This window comes from Lygodium microphyllum, chromosome 1 (assembly GCF_053477565.2).
Source record: "Lygodium microphyllum isolate KBCC chromosome 1, Lygodium_microphyllum_v1.1.10, whole genome shotgun sequence".
Lineage (NCBI taxonomy): Eukaryota > Viridiplantae > Streptophyta > Polypodiopsida > Schizaeales > Lygodiaceae > Lygodium > Lygodium microphyllum.
In genome coordinates, this window is record NC_141135.1 from 65,941,961 (window position 1) to 65,960,302 (window position 18,342).

The 18,342-nt window shown below is 45.2% G+C and overlaps 1 protein-coding gene across 6 annotated transcripts in view; it reads left to right on the forward strand.

Moving 5' to 3' along the window:
* The window catches only part of LNO1 (Nuclear pore complex protein), a 207,234-nt gene that overhangs the window by 94,650 nt on the left and 94,242 nt on the right, over positions 1-18,342 (forward strand). For all 6 annotated transcript variants that reach the window (XR_015690891.1, XR_015690892.1, XM_087678094.1 and 3 more), the window contains 2 exons: positions 25-251; positions 659-969. Coding sequence is in view for 4 of the 6 variants with exons in the window: in XM_087678094.1 (XP_087534220.1) it covers positions 25-251; positions 659-969 (538 nt within the window). In the remaining 2 variants the exon portion in view is untranslated. The remainder of the gene's footprint in view (positions 1-24; positions 252-658; positions 970-18,342) is intronic.

Genomic DNA, 18,342 nt, shown 5'->3' on the forward strand with positions numbered 1-18,342 from the left:
ATGTGAAATGATATGCACTTGCAGGACAGACCCAAAGTGGACTGGTGTCGAGGTTGTTGCTCCTCCTCTAAACATTCCAGAAGCGGGCGGCCTTTCCTGTCCTAAGATGATGAACGATAAGCCTGTTAAAGAGGATCGTCTTGAGGCTGTGGCTTCTGCAAGAGTTAGTGAATTAAGGAATGAGCATAATAAAAATTCTGTTGGTGACTTATCTCCATCTTCTCTGAAGATATCGGAAGAAAGACAACTTGGTGAGTTTGCCTCCTGATAATCCAAACAAGATGCTATATATGCTAGCCTGATTCTTAAGCCTTCTAGTTAGAGTAAAGTTTTGGTTTACCCAATTGTCTCTCCGGGTCACCTGTGGTGAAACGGTCCTCCATTTATTGTTTCTTTTTGTTTCAAGCTGCTGGTAGCCCCAGTAGAACACCTTCTACTTGTGGGCTTAATGTAGAAACTCCAACTTATGTTTGAGGATAAACAATTACGACATTGTTCCTGTTGCTTCAGTAATTTAATTTCACATTGTATGCAGCAAATGGTAACAAGTTAAGACTGAAACACAAACTACATTTGTCACAGCAGCTGGTCTGCTTCGTTTGTAACAATTCTGGTCCAGAGTCTTGCAAATAAAATGTGATTCTGTTTCTCTGAGCAGGGTCACTACAGGAATCAAAGGAGGCAAGCAATCTGCTGCAAATGGATAGAACAAACCAAGCAGTACCAGTAAGTAGACCAAAGGAGCCAAGCGTCCCATTTCGAGCAGCATTGACAGTGGTGAAACAACCACTAGGTCCTGTCTTAGAAGTGCAGCCAAAACCTTTGAAGTTTGAAGCACCGAAGCCATTGCAGGAGCACACTTCTGCAGTAAAACTGCACCCAATAAACCTTGGGATTTCAAAGCAAGAGCAGGCTTGTGCCTCTCCTGTTTCTGAAATGGAATCGGACTTTGTGAAGGAGCTTGAGAAGGTAACAGCCAATACACATGAACGGATGCTTTTTATTCTTACATATTGTTTGGCTATTTAAGCTGTGATAATCCTAGCCAATGATCAGGTTGCCACCTGTTTTAACTCTCTGCTCTCTCCAAAGCATAGTTGGAATCAGATGCACATGATTTGATGAACCAACCTTATGTCCGAAATCTGTGATTTTAAACCTGTATGGAAAAAAGAGAAACATACTTGACCTTTTCGAAATTTAAGAACTGATGTCCCATACTTGAAATATTCTACAATTGTACAAAAAATTGAGGACTGAGGTGGTTTTCCCATTTTCTCTATTTACTGCAGTCTGTCTGAATAGCATTAAACATTGATTGTGTACCATGTATATCTTCTGGTTTCTGCCATATATGATTCAGGTCGTGGGGCTGATCATACTCAAATCATGCTTTTGTAATGGTTAACCTCAGCATTTGCTGTGTTGAATGCACAAAAAACCTATGCTCCAGAGTACTTCTAATATAATGCTTCATAGCAACATGGAACAGAGGGGAGGGGAGCTTAGAACACGGGAACTTGGTTCTAGAGCTCTTTGGGATGGGGAATATGTTTCTAATTTATGGAACATTCCAGCTTCAATTCTCTATCTCTATTACTAAGTAGGAATGATCCTAATCAGGGGAATGGTCAGGCTGGAACGGGAAGAGAATCACTCTTAAAATTTGACTTTGTTGGCCTTTTCCTGACTAAGCATACTTGTTTTGCTGCATAACTGCTGCACATTGTTTTCCGCCTCTGTTTTGTCATCTTTACTTTTGCCAGCTGCTTTTTCCTGCAGCTCACTTGTATTTCCCTGCAGTCTACTTTGGACTCAGGTCATTGTTTTTGGTTTGACCTCAGGATGTAGTTAGTTATTTGTCTTTTGCGGTTAATAGTTTCCATTTTGGACTCAGGACATTTAGTTCCCTGAGTTTTAAATGTATCAGTACTTCTGTCTCACTGGCTATTTTGGCCTCTGATAGATTTGAAAAATCTTTCCTCTCTTTTTTTCCCCATAATGAGTAACTATATTATATCAAATGACCAAAAGAGTACAAGATTCATGGCAAAGAAGCAGCAAAAATTGCCATATGCCAAGGATCCAAGTCCTCCTTGGAAAGAATATGAGTGTGCTGAAAGAGATCCAGTTGCGAATGTAGGAGGCCCTTCAGTCTAGCAAGGTATCTTTGAACACTAGAAGCGGAATTAAAAACAGAAGTTTCTGAGTGACCCAATTGGGCCCACAGCTCCAAAATTAGAGAAAAGGAAACAAAACCTTCATATGTGGTTGTGCTGGAGTGGCATATCTAGGCTCAGCAAAGACCCAATCAAAAGGGCGCAGTGATTTGTCACCCCTCCAAATATTAGACAAAAGAGTCCAGATTTTTCGTGCCAAAGGGCATGAAAGAAATCGGTGTTGAGAGGATTCCACACTAGGTAGAAAAAGCAATTACCATTGGAGATTTGGTGAGTTGAAAGTGTCAAGGCACGCACGGGGAAGCCCACTACATTACAATAGAGAGAGAGTATGGAGATTGGGCTGGAGCGGCATCTAGTAGCCTATGGAGATTGGGCTGGCAGTGGTTGTGGAGCGGCACCTGGTAGCCTGTCCACACACCATCTCATCAGGGATATATGGTATACCATACCCACCGATCTTGACTAGATGGAGTTAGGTAGGATTGCCACACATGATTGTATCCTCATTACATACATTAGGCTATCACTCAGCCACATAGCTGGACATTTAGTACTCCGTCCACCCATCTGTTTTATGTCTACATTGACATTGCGTTGTATATTATATACATATCATACTTTGCATGGTACACTTCGATGTCCAGTGATTACTACCTAGTGTATATGGTTTTGTCTCAGGCTGTGTTTGGCCTCGATAGATGTTAATATTTCTTTCTTTCTTTCTTTGCATCTTTTAGGTGTTTCCTCTTAGATTATGTTTTACCTGTATATGTTTTTATGTCATAGGATTATTTGGCCTTTTGTAGAGCTTAATACAAATTTTTTCTCTCTCACGTCTTCCATCAAAGGGCTAGATGCAGACCAGCCTTCTCTTAGGTATTTGGGCTGAAATTGGGCATCTTCAACTTAGACACCCATATGTAGAGAGAGAGAGAGAGAGAGAGAGAGAGAGAGAGAGAGAGAGAGGATCTTGTAACGGTAGTAAGACCAAGTTTGCGAGAGAGATAGAGAGAAGACTTGTTGGATTAAATGGATAGGTTTTCAGCCATAGAAGCAACTTGCTATAGGATAGAGTTTTTTTTTTTAAAATTTTTAAAACGGGCATATGAATAGGTATCAAGCAAAGATCTCTCGCAAACAAATACATAGTTTTGCAGCCAAGACAAAGACCATAACGTGCCATACATAGACAGGTAGCTGTGTTGACTTGTCATCGAGATAGGAGTGAATCTTCATAAACTTAGTTCATTGTAGGCATGATTTTGCAACCCTTACAGACTGATAGCAGAGACAGTGTCATGAGGACATGTGTTTTTGAAATCTCACTTAATATTTGGATTAATTTTTAATCACATGGTTAAGTAAATGTTGCACGTGTGAGGTGTAACTAGGGGTAGAGTAAATGTATGAGCTTGGGATCTAAGAAAAGCATGGGATGTCAAAGGCAAAAGTTGCTATAAGTTATGCCGCATAGGTACTTGGTGGTATCTGGTACCAGTTCTTGGCCTAGGTCATTCATTTCGTCATAAGTGTTAGTTGGTGACACTAGAGACGTGACATTTAATGGTACTTGATGCCAATTTGATGGTCAAAGATGGCGCAAAGATACTTGGCAACGGAAGTTGCCCAGCCAATTTAATTATTGCCAGTTAGATAATTTTTTAGTACATCGAAATAATTATTAGATAAATTTATAGTATTTAAAGATTGAAAATTAGTACTTAATTATAGATAATGTCAGAGAAACCATTTGGAAAGGTTGCCACTTGTCAAAAATGCCCATGCAAGAGTGAAAAACGTCTTTAGAGGTTTGAGAGGCATTTTAGGAGATTCAGTCTACAAGAGGGAGAGAGATCTTGCTGCATCTACATGTTGTTGAGACAGGGCAGCAGCAGTAAATGATTGATTTACTTTAGTTCTTTGCATCTACAAGTTGTTGAGACAAGTTTTTTTTAGTTCTTCGCAAAGGAAGTCTGAATTTTCTCTCTCTTGAGCATTCTCTCTCATCTCCTAGCCTTTCTATAGCCTTGCTTCGAAGATTAGAGCATTGAGATTACCAGAGGTTAAGAAATTTCAAATCTCTGATATGTAAACCTTAATCTACAGTAGAAATTAGGGTTTAGCAAAAGCCTCGATGTTAACCCCAAGTCGAGATGGCGGAAAATGATGGAAAATGAAGAAAAAAGCGGAAAAAACATGGAAGAAGAGCAAAGACACACAGGCGACCTCTAAAAGCGAAGCCGAGACCAAAGGCGCAATTTTAAATGAAAGGCGCCTCAAAAAACTTGGAAAACTCTTGTAAAAGAGCGCCAGGCTTCCTCCTGTGCCAATTGTAAAATATTAGACGGGCATAGACTAGAGGCATAAGGCTAGAAGAGGGAAATGGAGAAAGGACCTTGCCACAATAGCCGGTCATGTAAAAAATGGGATGGGTGCCCATGGGATTTTAGGGCTTGTATATAAAGTTTAAAAAGTGAATGGAAGCTCATTCTTTGGTGTGTGGCTAACAAGAGCTCTCTTCTTCTTCTCTTCTTCTCTTCTTCTTGCTTGTGTGTGCTCTTGAGAGAGGGAGTGTAAGAGTGTGAGGGAGTGAGTGTGTGGGAGTGAGGGATCAAGAGGGTGAAGCTCTTCACCATCTCCTCTCCTCTTCTTCTCTTCCCTTCTCTTCTCTTTTCTCGCGTGCGCGGCTATGGAGGATGGAGCTTGGAGATGGAGGAGGCTTGAGCTAGCATGAAGAATCGTAGAGCTACCAAGGTGTGGGAGGGAGGAGGCTACTCACATCGGCATCAAGGTAAGCTCAGTACACTCGTAGGATCGACGGCGCGTCGGCTAGGTGAGAGATAGCCATTAGAGCTCGCTTGAAACGCTTGAAGTAATAAGCGGTCCGTGGGTCTTGGCGGTTGAGCGTGAGCTCCCACTACATTTTGGTTCCGTTGCCGGGACCAACGGATTCAAGCTTGAGTACTTGCACGCCTCATATCGAGTATCGAAGTAGGAGATTCATCCCCGAAACGGAGCTTGAGATAGGTAGGAAGCTTGGGTGTTTTTAATATTCAAAACAAGTAAGTATTTTGGGATATTTTGGTTGTTTGATGATTGGAAAACATGGAGAATTTATTTCAGTTTTTTGCCTTCGATTTTTGTTGCATTTAGCGTAGGTTAGAATTAGGAAATTGAACCGGAGAAGGGTAGGGTTTACTGTTTCAAAACAGGGCAAAACAGGGGGAAAATCGTGCAAAAATTGGTAAAACGCTCGCTAGTGATGTATAAGATCGGTAAATGAGTGATTGGAGGCATCAGCATCACACCCGGGAAGGGGTATAAGAGCCAAGAGGCCAAGGGAGAGCTCAGTTGTGCCATTTCAGTGAGAAAGAGAGAGAGAGAGAGCTCCAGCCCACATCGATTCAATCGCATCACCGACGCGCTTACCGGCCCGTTCAGGTATATGAATCTTTCTCTCTACTCCCCTAGATAGGATCTGGAAGTGCATGGCCATTGTGCTTGCTTAAATCTTGTGAATCGATCAAATTCGTGTTCGCGCTGTTTACGTGTGCCGCACTTGGCCCGTCCGAGTGGCCTTTTCTGGGCCGAGTCCCAGAATCGGCCATCGGCCCCTGTCACTCGGTCCACTCGGCCCAAAACCTAGTCGGCACTCGGACCGTCCTACGCAAACCGTCCAAGTCTACCTATTCGGACCGTCGGAGTCAAACTTTAGGCCACGTGGCACATTCGGCCTCGGCCCGTCCGAACAACCCGTTCGAGTCTCAAATTCGGTCCTCTGCCACTTTTCACATTCGGCCTTCGGCCCAAGTGCCTCGACCCGTCCGAATCACCTTGTTCGAATTTGCCATTCGGCCCGTTCGAATCAAAACCGTCCGAGTCAAACCTTGAAATTCGGCCCTCGGCCCTGTGCCTCGGCCCGTCCGAGTGACCTACTCGGACCCTGCAATTCGGACCAGTTGGTTCGAGTGCAACTTTTATCAAAATTTTCAGAAATTCGACCTGACCCGGCTAAAACGCAGCAGCGCAAACTGTCGAAATCCTTCGGACGCTCAGAACTTGATTCTGGCACACGTAATAGGAAAAAATCGTAGCGCGCAGCTGCTTAGCAGCTAGAAGTAGATAGTTGCAAGACCCAAGGACTTAGACGCAAACCGCTGAGCTGTAAAACCTGACTGACTGAAAACGAACAAGGCGACATACGAGAAAAACCCTAAACACTGACAAAACGCCCAGAAAATTGATCTACAAGCCTATCAGGCCCGAAACAAGCGAGAGTGCGTAAGACGCTTAGGAATTGCTTGCTGCACTCACATTGAATTTCCGCACTTGAAGTACACTTAAGAAAGCTGAAAGTCTGATTGAGCACAAGTGCACGAGAAACGACACACGCACTGAGTGATCATAAATTGAGGTTTGTATTCAATAACTAAAGGAACTCACTCAGATAAACCACTCAAGGAACCCACCAATAGGAGAGGACCCAAGACATAGACAAACCATCAAAGCGCAGATTAGGACCAAGCAAGGGGTGCCAACGACGTGGATTTAACAAGTCTACTGAACCTGATCGACAGCTTGGTGGAGCAAGACAACTCGACAATGGCAGAGGAAAGCTCAGACCGCAGGTCTAATGAGGAACTCAATTTGAACGTCTTCCCAGAGGCTATTCAGTAGCTGGTAAGCAGTTACGACGCACACGCCCGGTATGAGCACCGCGGTAGGACAACAGACGCTAACATCGCAGATCTAGAAGAGGAGAGAAAGCTAGCCCGCAAAGCATAGCCGAATACAATAGGGATCAACAGGCTAGAAGCCAAAGGCAAAGTACGGAGTTGCGCGAGGTGCAGCGAGTGTTATTACGAGAGAGCCCAAGAGGGGGACTTGACGTTGAGCGAGCTTCTCATGAGGCGACTGCTAGATAACACGGCTGCAGAGCAAAGTGCTGCGGCACTAGCGACATCGCTGCTCGCAGGACTAGGGGCGAACCAAGGTTCAAAGAGCCAGTCCAAAATACCGATCGTTGCCAAGCAACTCGACAAGTACCAACCCCATGACGACCCATACAGCTTTGTTGAGCAGTTTGAGCAAGTGTGTGAAGCCAACGGCCTCAACGACCTAACTTAACGCTCGCAAGTGTTCGGGCTTTGCCTAGGCGACAAGGGTAGGATGTGGTATACGAGCCTAGATGCTGTAGAGCGATCCGACTTCAATGGGCTCAAGGATCTCTTCATTAAGAGATTCGCCGAGCCCGGATACTCCGATAACCTACTAGTACGCTTGATGAACGTCAAGCAGGAAGAAGAGAGAACATTCGCGACTATGTAACCCATGTGAGGAGTCTCTTCAAGAGAATCCCTCTGGGCGATCGACCGACTGAAAGAGCAGTTTCGACTGTATTCATCAGCGGAATTCAAGACGAGGAGTTATATAAGGCTTTGGCAGGCAATTCGAGCTTGCAGCGAGACGCGATAGCTAGAGTGTTTGAGGAAGCCATCAGAGTCAATGATCAGCTGAAAGAGCGGAGCTCCAGGAGCTCGAACGTAGAGGAGACAAACTCGCGAGGTTTAGAGAGAGCGTCAGCCTCTAGTGAGCGATCAATCCCATCATCCCAAGATAAGGAGAAGGCCACCGAGACAGACCGAGGCTTGGCTGATGTCAAGATGGAATTAGCCAAGTTGCAAGACATGTTGAGATGACCAACGCGCCCATACGTCCAATGCGTGTACTGTAGCGGAAACCACTTACCGGCCCAGTGTCAAGACCCTAGGTCAAGACCTTGTGCTAACTGCAGTAGGTTTGGCCATAGTAGGGAGCAAGCTCAACCCTCTGCGCATCATAGACAAGGTAGGCCAGCTCTCAATAGCTCTCCATCTGCAGCTATCCATCTTCCCTTTCACAAATGAGCCCCCAATACCCAAAAAACTGGACGTCAGCCCCTCTTTAAGGAGGTAAGTGCACAAATTTGTGCCAAATGGCAGCACTGGAAGATATTTCCCGTTCTAGCCTTCATGTCTAAAATTCTCCATCCTCGGTGCAAAATTTGACCTCGGCACAGACCAAAGGATTAATCCTCGTGCAAAAACGAAGATAATGACGCGAACAGATTCTGGAGTCCAAAAATAGTAACTCCCTAAATTTTAGGAGTTGCTTCCATTGCATCCCCACTAGTCTTCTAACCATCTTTGCAGACTATGGCTACATCCAAATTTGCAATGTAGCAGACGAGGAAAGAGAGCAATACCGCATCTACCTAGAGAACCGCGCCTTCAGCCAGCTTAAGTTTCGAACCATCCACAACGTAGAAGTTGTGGTGGCCAAGGAGGAAGCAACTAGGAGGGTGGTTGAACAATGCAACCTCACGAAGTATCTTGAAAAGTTCTCGCAGGAGTTGGACCAGCTGAAGTGCGTGGAGTTCCTCAGAACGTACAACCCAGATCAAGAATGTGGCACTGTGACGGTGGGCAGAGGAGAAAATGCAAAGCAGGTACAGGTTCGCTTAGACCCAGCCTTGGTGGAGAAGGCTTTGGGGTTGGAGCCAAAGACGGAGAGGAAATAGAAAAGGGATGTTTATGCCATGCTTAAAATGAAGAGGGAAGATGTGCTCACAAATGACGGCATAAGCATTCAAGATATCCCCGGCGCAGAAGCCAGGATGCAAGCAAAGCTGATACATGTGCTCTTTTCCAGCCAGCGCTACAACTCATTGATGCATCGAATTAACGTACCTGTGCTGGAGAATGTAGCAGCCCATACCCTAGATGAAGTGGAATGGAACGGGTATGTGCGAAAAACGATCAACCAGGCAGCCAAAGCATTGGCCCTAGAAAGTGTGCCAGCAGGAGGAGAATCTCCAGCCTCTAAAGCTACAGAAAGAAAGAAAGCCTCCTCCAAAGCCTCCTTCATCGGGTATGGAGGTGTCTTGACTGCGCTCATTCAGGAGGTAGTGAAGGAAGCACAGGATGCAGAAGAGGAAGAAGGAGAAACGCCAGAAAGGTCGCCTCCTCACCAGGACAAGGATAGGTCCACCGATAGAACTGAGACAGAGGAAGAAGGGGAAGAACAGACAAGCAAAAAGACAACCAAGAAGCCCAAAAAGAAGACAACGCAGAGAAAGAAGAAGGATGACGAAGGCAGAAAGAAGGAGAGAGAAGACTTGGAAAGGGCAAAGAAAGAGTCCCTAAAAGAGGCCAAGGAGAGAGAGGAAGAAGAGAAGGAGAAAGAAGAATTACAGAAAGCAAAGAAGGCATCGAAACAGGAAGTAGAGGAGAAGAAAAGAAAGGAAAAAGAAGAAAAAGAGAAAAAGAAGGAAGAGCAGAGAAAAGCAGAGGAGGAAAGGAGAAGAAAGGCTGATGAGGAAGAGGAAGAACTAAGAAGGAAGGAGGAAGAGGACCTGGCTGAAGCCATACGCCGGTCCATTGAGCAACAAAGCCGAGCTGATGAATTAGGGAACTTGAGCCCACATAGAGAAGAAGGGCCAGGGTCTACCACATAGGTGCCGGAGATCGTGCCACCTGTAGTCTCACTGAGGGCAAGGGCAAGGCCCCAATTCATCCAATTCCTACCCTCCTGGTGCCTTCCACTGAACCCACCACCATCACCCCTAGCATCCCGACCAGTGTCGACGTGTCAAATTTCGTGGCATGGATGCAATACTTCATCAACAAAGAGATGGCCCAGGGATAGAGCACAGAAACCACGGCCACAGGACAAAAGAGGCCAGCTAGTGATGCGGAATCCAGGCAAGATTCTAAACGGCAGAAGGTGGAAGCCTCAACCTCACCCATCCACACAACGATGACGCTATCGGATAACTATGACGAGTACGTCGCCGAGTTGCTCTCCCAATTGGAGAAAGCTAAGGAGGAACGCAAGATAGCCGTGGCTGAGTTGGCAGCTGAGAAGGAATTAGTAGTCACCTTCCAGCTGGATAAAACAAGGATGATAGCCATGCAGCAAAGGGAGATCGCAGATCTCAAACAAGCAGTCAAGGCTAAGGATGACAGGGAGGAGCATTGGAGACAGCAGCTCGAGAACGAAACACAGGAGCTAGTGAATATGCAAAGAGCGCACAAGCTCCTGATAGTGCAATACCAGGAGCTCATTATGAAATCCGCTCAGGTTGACGCGCTTGTGGCTGAAATGAACACCAGAGATGAGGAGAGAAAACAAGACATAGAGGAGCAGCAAGAAGAGATTGAGTGCTTGATAGATCAACTAAACTTTGAAAAAGAAGAGTAAGAGAGACTGGTCAGGGAGTTGGAGGACCAAGAGCAAAGGCTCATGATACTAATCCTAAAGCAAGGAGAAAGCATGGAGGAAATGAACAAGAGAGCAGAGGAGTGGGCTGTGCATAATGAAAAGAGGGTGAAGACACTGGCACGGCGCCTTGCTCTGGTAGAGAAGGAGAAAATCATTGCAGAGAGGAAGGCGGAAGCCGCCCAAGTGGCCTTCGGTGCCCAACAAAAAGCCTTCCTCGACACCATCATGGACACCACCCGCTCAGAGCAAGGAGAGTCGTTGGAGGTGACACAAAGAAAGCTCAGCATCGCACGCAGAGCCTTACATGCTGGATTGCAGATGCCACCCCAACCTGCGGAGGTTAGGCTGAGCTTGGACGAGCAACGAAAATACCTATTGCTGGCCGGCCTAACCCCCCAGGAAATCGACGCCCTCGGATTCGAAGAGGAAGCACCACAGGGAGAACGGCAGGGGGAGGAAGCAGAACTTGAGATCGACATGAACCGATTCAGGGAGGATGTAGTCCCACAACTCCCCTTGCCGCAGTCTCAAGAGCCACCACAGGAGGATCCATCTGCGGAAAGACAAGCCGCATCTAGGGAAAGGCGCAGAAAGCTAGTAGAGGAAGCCAGGAAATAGCTGAGAGCCAAACCAGCCGTGCTGCCGTCCGCACCCCTCCCACCTTGCGCTGATGATATCCCTGTTGGATTCCACGTAGAACTGGTACTGTGGGAGAGACAAGAACAAGAAAAGGATCCATTCACCTTTAGTTTTCTCCTACCCAACAGTTTACGGAGGGTCTTGCTGCTCAAGGTGATGGATGAGGTGATCGCGATTGGTGGCTGGTTGGGGCAAAGATGACTAGAAGAGCGGGAAAAAACCCCGACCTCTTGGGGAATAGAAGTGGCTGATTACTGGCAGAACAAAGTTTTTGAAGTTCCACACACTATACAGGGCTACAAAAGCCAACCCTTGTGGAGGAGGCGAGTATGCGACATCAGTATGCTTGCCTGGATGGCGTTTTGTAACACCCTGCCATTCGAGCGGAACAACCCCACCTACATGGCATACCTTATCAGTATGCTCGCCTGGATGGCGTTTTGTAATACCCTGCCATTCGAGTGGAACAACCCCACCTACATGGCATACCCTCAAAGGGTAGGTGTGAATTTTGATGCCACCCTCTACGGGCGGTACGACTTCCCTATTATTTATAACTCTAATGTAGTATCCTTCGAGCATGCCCTTCTCTTTAACTCCGAAAGCCTAGATGATTCTATGACATGCTTTCTTGCAGTTTCTCCTCACGCCCTGACCCCGCCTTTGTAACAACCTGTAATTACCTTAGGTTACTTAAGCTACTCCTTGAGCAGGACCTGACTCCACAAGAGCGCGGCCTACCTCCCCTCTTCTTTGACCCTAACTCTATTGACAGCTACGCCATGGCTCGTCTTATGATGAGGGCTAGTCTCCTCCCCTCTTTTTGCCTAGCCCTCCTAGAAGATATGAATGACAGCCAATTCACTAGATACAATCACCCTTTCCTCTCCACCAGTTCTCTCCACATCCGCATGAATCTGAAAGGATACATGCAAAGCTACCAATTTTTGAGCAAATCCATCGGACCCCCTTCCCCTCCTCATTCAGATGAAGAAAATTAGGCCTGGTTGTCATTCCACAACTGCCAAAAAAAAAAAGAAGTCAAAGCAAAGAAAAGAATAACATGAAAGAAAAAGCACACAAGCACTCACTTGCAGAAGCACTTAAATACCACATAGAGCACTATCACTGCACCTAGGGGTTCTCAAGTTAGGCGTGCCCGGTGGCTTCGGTCGGCCGGCTCCGCTCCTAATCCTCTAGCTCTTTTTGCTTTCCCACTTCATGCTTAGGGCACATCAAGGGCAGGACATACCTAGGGAGCTAACACTCGCCTATGGTTAGACCTGTCACCCTAAGCCACTTGCACCGCACCTCCCTTAACACAAATGGGGTCCTCAAGTGTGGGACATCACCCATGCTTGCTTGCGGTTAGACCCACCTCCCCATTCCACTAGCACGAGCACACTACACTAACACAGTAAGGTAGATACTCCCCTTAGGAAGAGCACCGCACCTTCTCCTTTCAGGCATCACACAAGCGGCAAATCACAAACTTCGGAGGCCCCCGTCAACCACTCGCTATCCATCTGGCTTCCCCGACAAACATCAGCTTCCAGATGCACCTGAATCTACATGTGGCCCTTTCCTTTACACCATCATTGCCCAAGTGCTTACCACTCTACAACAACACAGAAGTGCCATGGGACTGGCACCCGTCTCGGAGGGGGGTAATGTTAACCCCAAGTCGAGATGGCGGAAAATGACGGAAAATGAAGGAAAAAGTGGAAAAAGCATGGAAGAAGAGCAAAGATGTGCAGGCGACCTCTAAAAGCGAAGCCGAGACCAAAGGCACAATTTTAAATGAAAGGCACCTCAAAAAACTTGGAAAACTCTTGTAAAAGAGCGCCAGGCTCTCTCGTGTGCCAATTGTAAAATATTAGACGGGCATAGGCTAGAGGAATAAGGCTAGAAGAGGGAAATGGAAAAAGAACCTTGCCACAATGGCCGGTCATGTAAAAAAGGGGATGGGTGCCCATGGGATTTTAGGGCTTGTATATAAAGTTCAAAAAATAAATGGAAGCTCATTCTTTGGTGTGTGGCTAACAGGAGCTCTCTTCTTCTTCTCTTCTTCTCTTTTTCTTGCTTGTGTGTGCTCTTGAGAAAGGGAGTGTGAGAGTGTGAGGGAGTGAGTGTGTGGGAGTGAGGGATCAAGAGGGTGAAGCTCTTCACCATCTCCTCTCCTCTTCTTCTCTTCCCTTCTTTCCCAAGTATTATTAGTATACTTGTAATTTGTAAATTGTGGTTGTAGGTGGGCCTCTCGAATATGGTGCAAGTTGTTACCAACAATGCATCGAATTGTCGGTGCATGGGTGGTTTGCTTGAGACCAAGTTCTCCATGTGCAAGTTATTGTTTGGTTTGCTCATGGAAAACATTGGGAAGCTCAAGTAGGTGAAGAGAGTGGTTCGCAAAGCTATGTCAGTTGTTATCTTCTTCAGGGTAAACGTAAAGGTGCTTGTGATGTATCATGAGCATAGTATACTGGAGTTTAAGAAGCCTTCTTCAACTCACTTTGCTTACATGTGGTTATTGTTGGAGTGCCTTTATGAGGTGTTGTTCACCTTGCACCAGATAGTGGTGTCCACTCTATGGAATGAGTGGGATGCATGAGACAGAGGAGATTGAAGCCATGTATCGCTTGTGCCTTAAAGAGTATTTTTGACAGAAAGTTTGTGCTGTTGTCATTGTCGCGACTCTCTTTTATAGGGTGTTATGTATGAGTGATTGCAAGGGGTCCACCATGGGCCTTCTCGTTCACTTTTTTAGAGCGGCATTGGTGGAGCCACGTGCTTGTACAATGATCATAGAGACACAACGTGCACATGTTTTAGAGATAGTAGAGAGGAGATGTGCATGGATGCATGAGCCCATCCATGGTTTTGTCGCATTGGTACATCTAGTCTACAAGTCGCTGGCGGTCATGGATGATAGAGAACTTCGTTCGGACCAGCTCGCTTATTTGACTCGTGTGGTCTCTATAGATGACGACAATGTAGTGTTGGAGGAGCTAGGATGCTATGCAGATCAAAGAGGGCATGTGGCTTTTGCTTCTTCCACTTGTTGAAGGAGAGAGTCACTTGTGAAGCCTTTATTTTGGTGGCAAAATTTTGGATACGCATTGGAAACCCTTTAGTCCTTAGCCATGAGGGTCCTTGCCCAGGATTGCTCTTTGGGTGCATGTGAGAGAAATTGGAGTGCCTATTCTTATTCACACAAAGATTCGCAATCGGCTTAGCATACGATAGTTAGAGTTGCTAGTCTATTGCTGCACTAAGTGATGCATGATGAGGGCTATGATGAGCATGGATAGTCTGAAGCAAGTAAAGTTTAAACATTTAACCATAAATTTATTGTTTTATACTTTACAATTTAAACTTAAGCATTCATAATCTTGTGTGCATTGTGTAGGTGAATGTTGATACATTCAAGTTGAGGGGTTACACTCTTCCGAGTGTATATTAGGAGGTGGAAGAGAAGGAGGATATGATTTTTGCAGAGCTCTGTAGAGAGCTTATAGCAACAGATACTTATGACACTCGTAGTCAACGTGCTCGTGGGCAAGTAGTTCGAGTAGGTGGTAGTAGGGGCATCGTCATTTGATGCCCTTCAACATCGAGGAGGGGTAGTTTGAGTGGCTTGCAAACACATGTAAGGTGGGGCTCTTGTAGCTCACATCCTGTGCCTCATGATGACATCCCTCCCTTGCCTACATAGCCGCCACCTAGGGAGCCATCATTTGATGATGATGGTGGTAAGCTCATCAGCGAGGATGAGTATGAGTGTGTCTTATCATCTGATGCTGAGGATTTATCTTTAGACTCTCTTGATGAGCACTCAAATGGTTTTGGTGATGATGATGATGATAGTGATGTCTCAAATAAGATTCATAGGTCTCTCTCTTTTTTATATCTACTATCATTGTATCTACATGCATGATGCTACTATGATACACTAGACTGTAGTTGTATCACATGTTTTGCGTAGCCCATGCGACCGCGATGGTCACCCTCATGTATTCATCTTATTTTGTAATGAAATGGATATTTCCACTTTAAACATGTATTCTATCATTTAATGATTTATGGTTTAAAAAAATCATGTTAATTTTTTTTCGTACTAATATCGTACCATACCTTATAGTGTCATAAGGTACCATTTAGTACTGTATTTTATCATATTGTACTCCTTCCATTTGCAATAGAAGATAAAGAAATACCACAAGGGGTACCCATTTTGGGGCCTATAGAGTGTCCAATGTCCAAGATTAAAGCGGTAAAGTGTGTATTTTTACTTTATGTTTATTTGTTGATTGCTGTAATTAAGTGCTTAATTAGGGAATTACTACCCTCTCCAAGAAGGAAGGTTGGTTTCAACATGGCGAAGAAGGAAATGTAATGCTTGATCTTTGACAAGGCTCATAGCATGGACAATGAGCTGAAAATGTTGTTGTTGGTCAAGATGCAGGATCTTAATGGCAAAATGATGTTGATGACCAGCAAGGGGAAGAGGAATATGATGATCAATTTAAAATCGAATGAGAATAATAGTAAATCTCTTTGTTGAATCGGCAGAAATTGCTTAGTTCGCTCGATTCTTGAATGCTCCAATGAAGGATTGCAAGGACAAGAATAAGAAGTCATCTTTTACACCTTTGGGATAGCATGATGTACTGAAGAAAATGCCAAAGTCTTCTCATGAAGCTTCTAATGATAGTAATGAAGAAAAGAGTTGGTATGAATGGGGCAAAGTGTGCAAATGCAAAATGTGCATAGTGGTTCCAAGTGTGGGTATGTGTGGACCGGGTATGGGTATGGTAATTGCATGAGGAGCCCAAGGTGGAGGGATAGGGACACTGGGAGCAGAGAATGAAAATCCATGCATAGAAGTGACTTAAGGGATGTGGGACGATAGTCCATAAGTAAAGGATGGATACCCTTGCGTCTGTAGGTCGTGTAGGGGGGTTGTGAGTGGTTGGGGGTAGGGAGGGGGTGGTCATCACAATAGTGCGAGAGTGTAAGAATATGGTAAAGTAGGGGTATGGGGAAGGCATAGTGTTAAAGGGTAGCATTCCCCCTAACAATGCAGCAAGAGGTGGAGTGAATGGAGTGTAGCTAGATGGCGGGATGGGGAATGAAAAAGTACTAGGAGCTGAGATGGAAGATCCACCCCTAGTGTGCTTTGAGCAGAAGTGGAGTGTATTCCTAGGTTTTGGAATGAAGATGTTAGTAGATCGGAAGGTGGAGAAGATAGTGGTGGGATGGGAGGAAGCTAATAAGTGTGGTTTACTTGCTCAAATGAAATTGATGATAGAGATATACCTAATGAAGAGTATCTGCTCCAAGAGCCTCCTATATTAAAGTTAACATATTGAAAACCATCCGAACCCTGCACACCAAATGGAGAAATGGAAGAGGGTTTTGACTCATAGGACTCAAAAGGGTTATATAAACCTTACATAAGAGCTGGTTGTGATGAAGGAGATGGATCAACAAACGTGTTGAATGTTATGGTTACTATTAGAGCAAGTACTCCTCAAACTTCTCATTTGTAAGATGACCAAAACATGAAGAAGAAGATGGTAAAGGTGAAGGTGTGTCTATGTTGGGATGTAAAGGTCCTTTATTCACCTCCGTGTATTTTACACGTGTATTGTTATGTTGTACATGTGAATGCACCCTTACGGGCCCTAAGTATAAATACATTTTATTCTTTGTGTACCAACACATTGTTGGTACACCCAAAAATCTGTTCGTCACTCTTACGCTCACTCACTCACCTGTTCACTTCCTCTGCTGCAAATCTTCACGCTTCCGCTACCCGCGCGCTCCAACAATTGGTATCAGAGCTGAGGTTAAGGTGCTCGCGCTCCTCGAAGTCCGCGTGAGACATCACCAGCTCCTCGCTCGCGAGAAATCAGTAAGTCGTCACTCATACAGGTCAGGTCGTCACTGTTTTCCAGGCACGTGTATGTGCTGGATAGTCAGGCGACAGTGTTGCAGGTCACGTTTTGTGCAAGCGATAGCCTGATAGACAGGCGACATGTCAATTTTTGACCAGGCAGGCAGTCACGAACAGGTCACGAGCAGCCAGGTGCAGGCTGCACAAATCAACGCAGGTCACGAAACTGCAGCGACAGGCTGCGTGGCATCAGGCGCAGGCTGCACAGGTCACGCGATGCAGTTTCGTCATGTTTTTGAGCAGGCGACAGCTCAAGCAAGGCTGCGTGGCATCTGACGGGCAGCGCAGGTCAACGGCTGCAGATTCGACACATTTTTCTTCCAGAAATTTTTAAAAAATTTTCTAAGGTTTACTGCAAGCATTCCCTTTGCCACTAACGGGAGTTCGCACGCGCAGGCACAGTTCTCAGATTTGGTCAAATTTGAACCTGGAAATTTGGGGCTTTTCCCAGATTTGATGCTGTTTATGCTTGACAGTGACATCTGTGTCAGAAATTGCAGACATTGTGTGCATTGACCTCAATTAATTTGGAGATTTTTCAAATTTGTTGGAATTTTGCTCATCCGAGTAAAATTTCCTGGCATTGGACCAAGAAAAATTGGGGCTTTTCATGTATTGATGTAATTTTGCTCAGCTAAGTCAGGTTGGCTGACATTTGCGCACATTTGGACCTGGAAATTTGGGATTTTGTGCAGAATTTGATAAATTTCTGCATTATTTGCTTGTGCAGTGGTTGGTCTATGTCAAAACAGCAGAGGATTATTGCTGGTTATGCAAGAACAGCAGTGTATTTGCTGATTTAGCTTGTGCTCTTGCAGTTCAGTGCTTTTACACTTGTACTTGTGATAAAATGGCTGCAACTTCTTCCAGTTCTGACATTAAAAGTTTGATGGAAATCAAGTGATTTGATGGTCAGGGCTTTGATCTTTGGAAAGATCGTATGCAGGGCATACTGTTCTTAAAGGATTGTGAGGATGCTTTGCAAATGGATAAACCTGCACAAATGTCTGAGGCGGATTGGGCCAAAGTCAATAAAAGGGCTGTGGCTTATATAAAGATGGGTGTCACTGATGACATTTTGACAGACATTAAGGGTTTAGACACTGGTCATGCAATATGGGAGAAGTTGAAAACTACCTATGAGATCACCACACCTGTTAATTAGGTGCATTTAATGCGCAAGTTGGTGAATATGCGGCTGGATGAGTCCAAGCCTGCAGCTGAGCACTTGAGTGCATTTACTGGCATTTTAAATCAGCTCAAGGATGCAAGTTTGGATTTTGATGATAAGTTGAGGGCGAT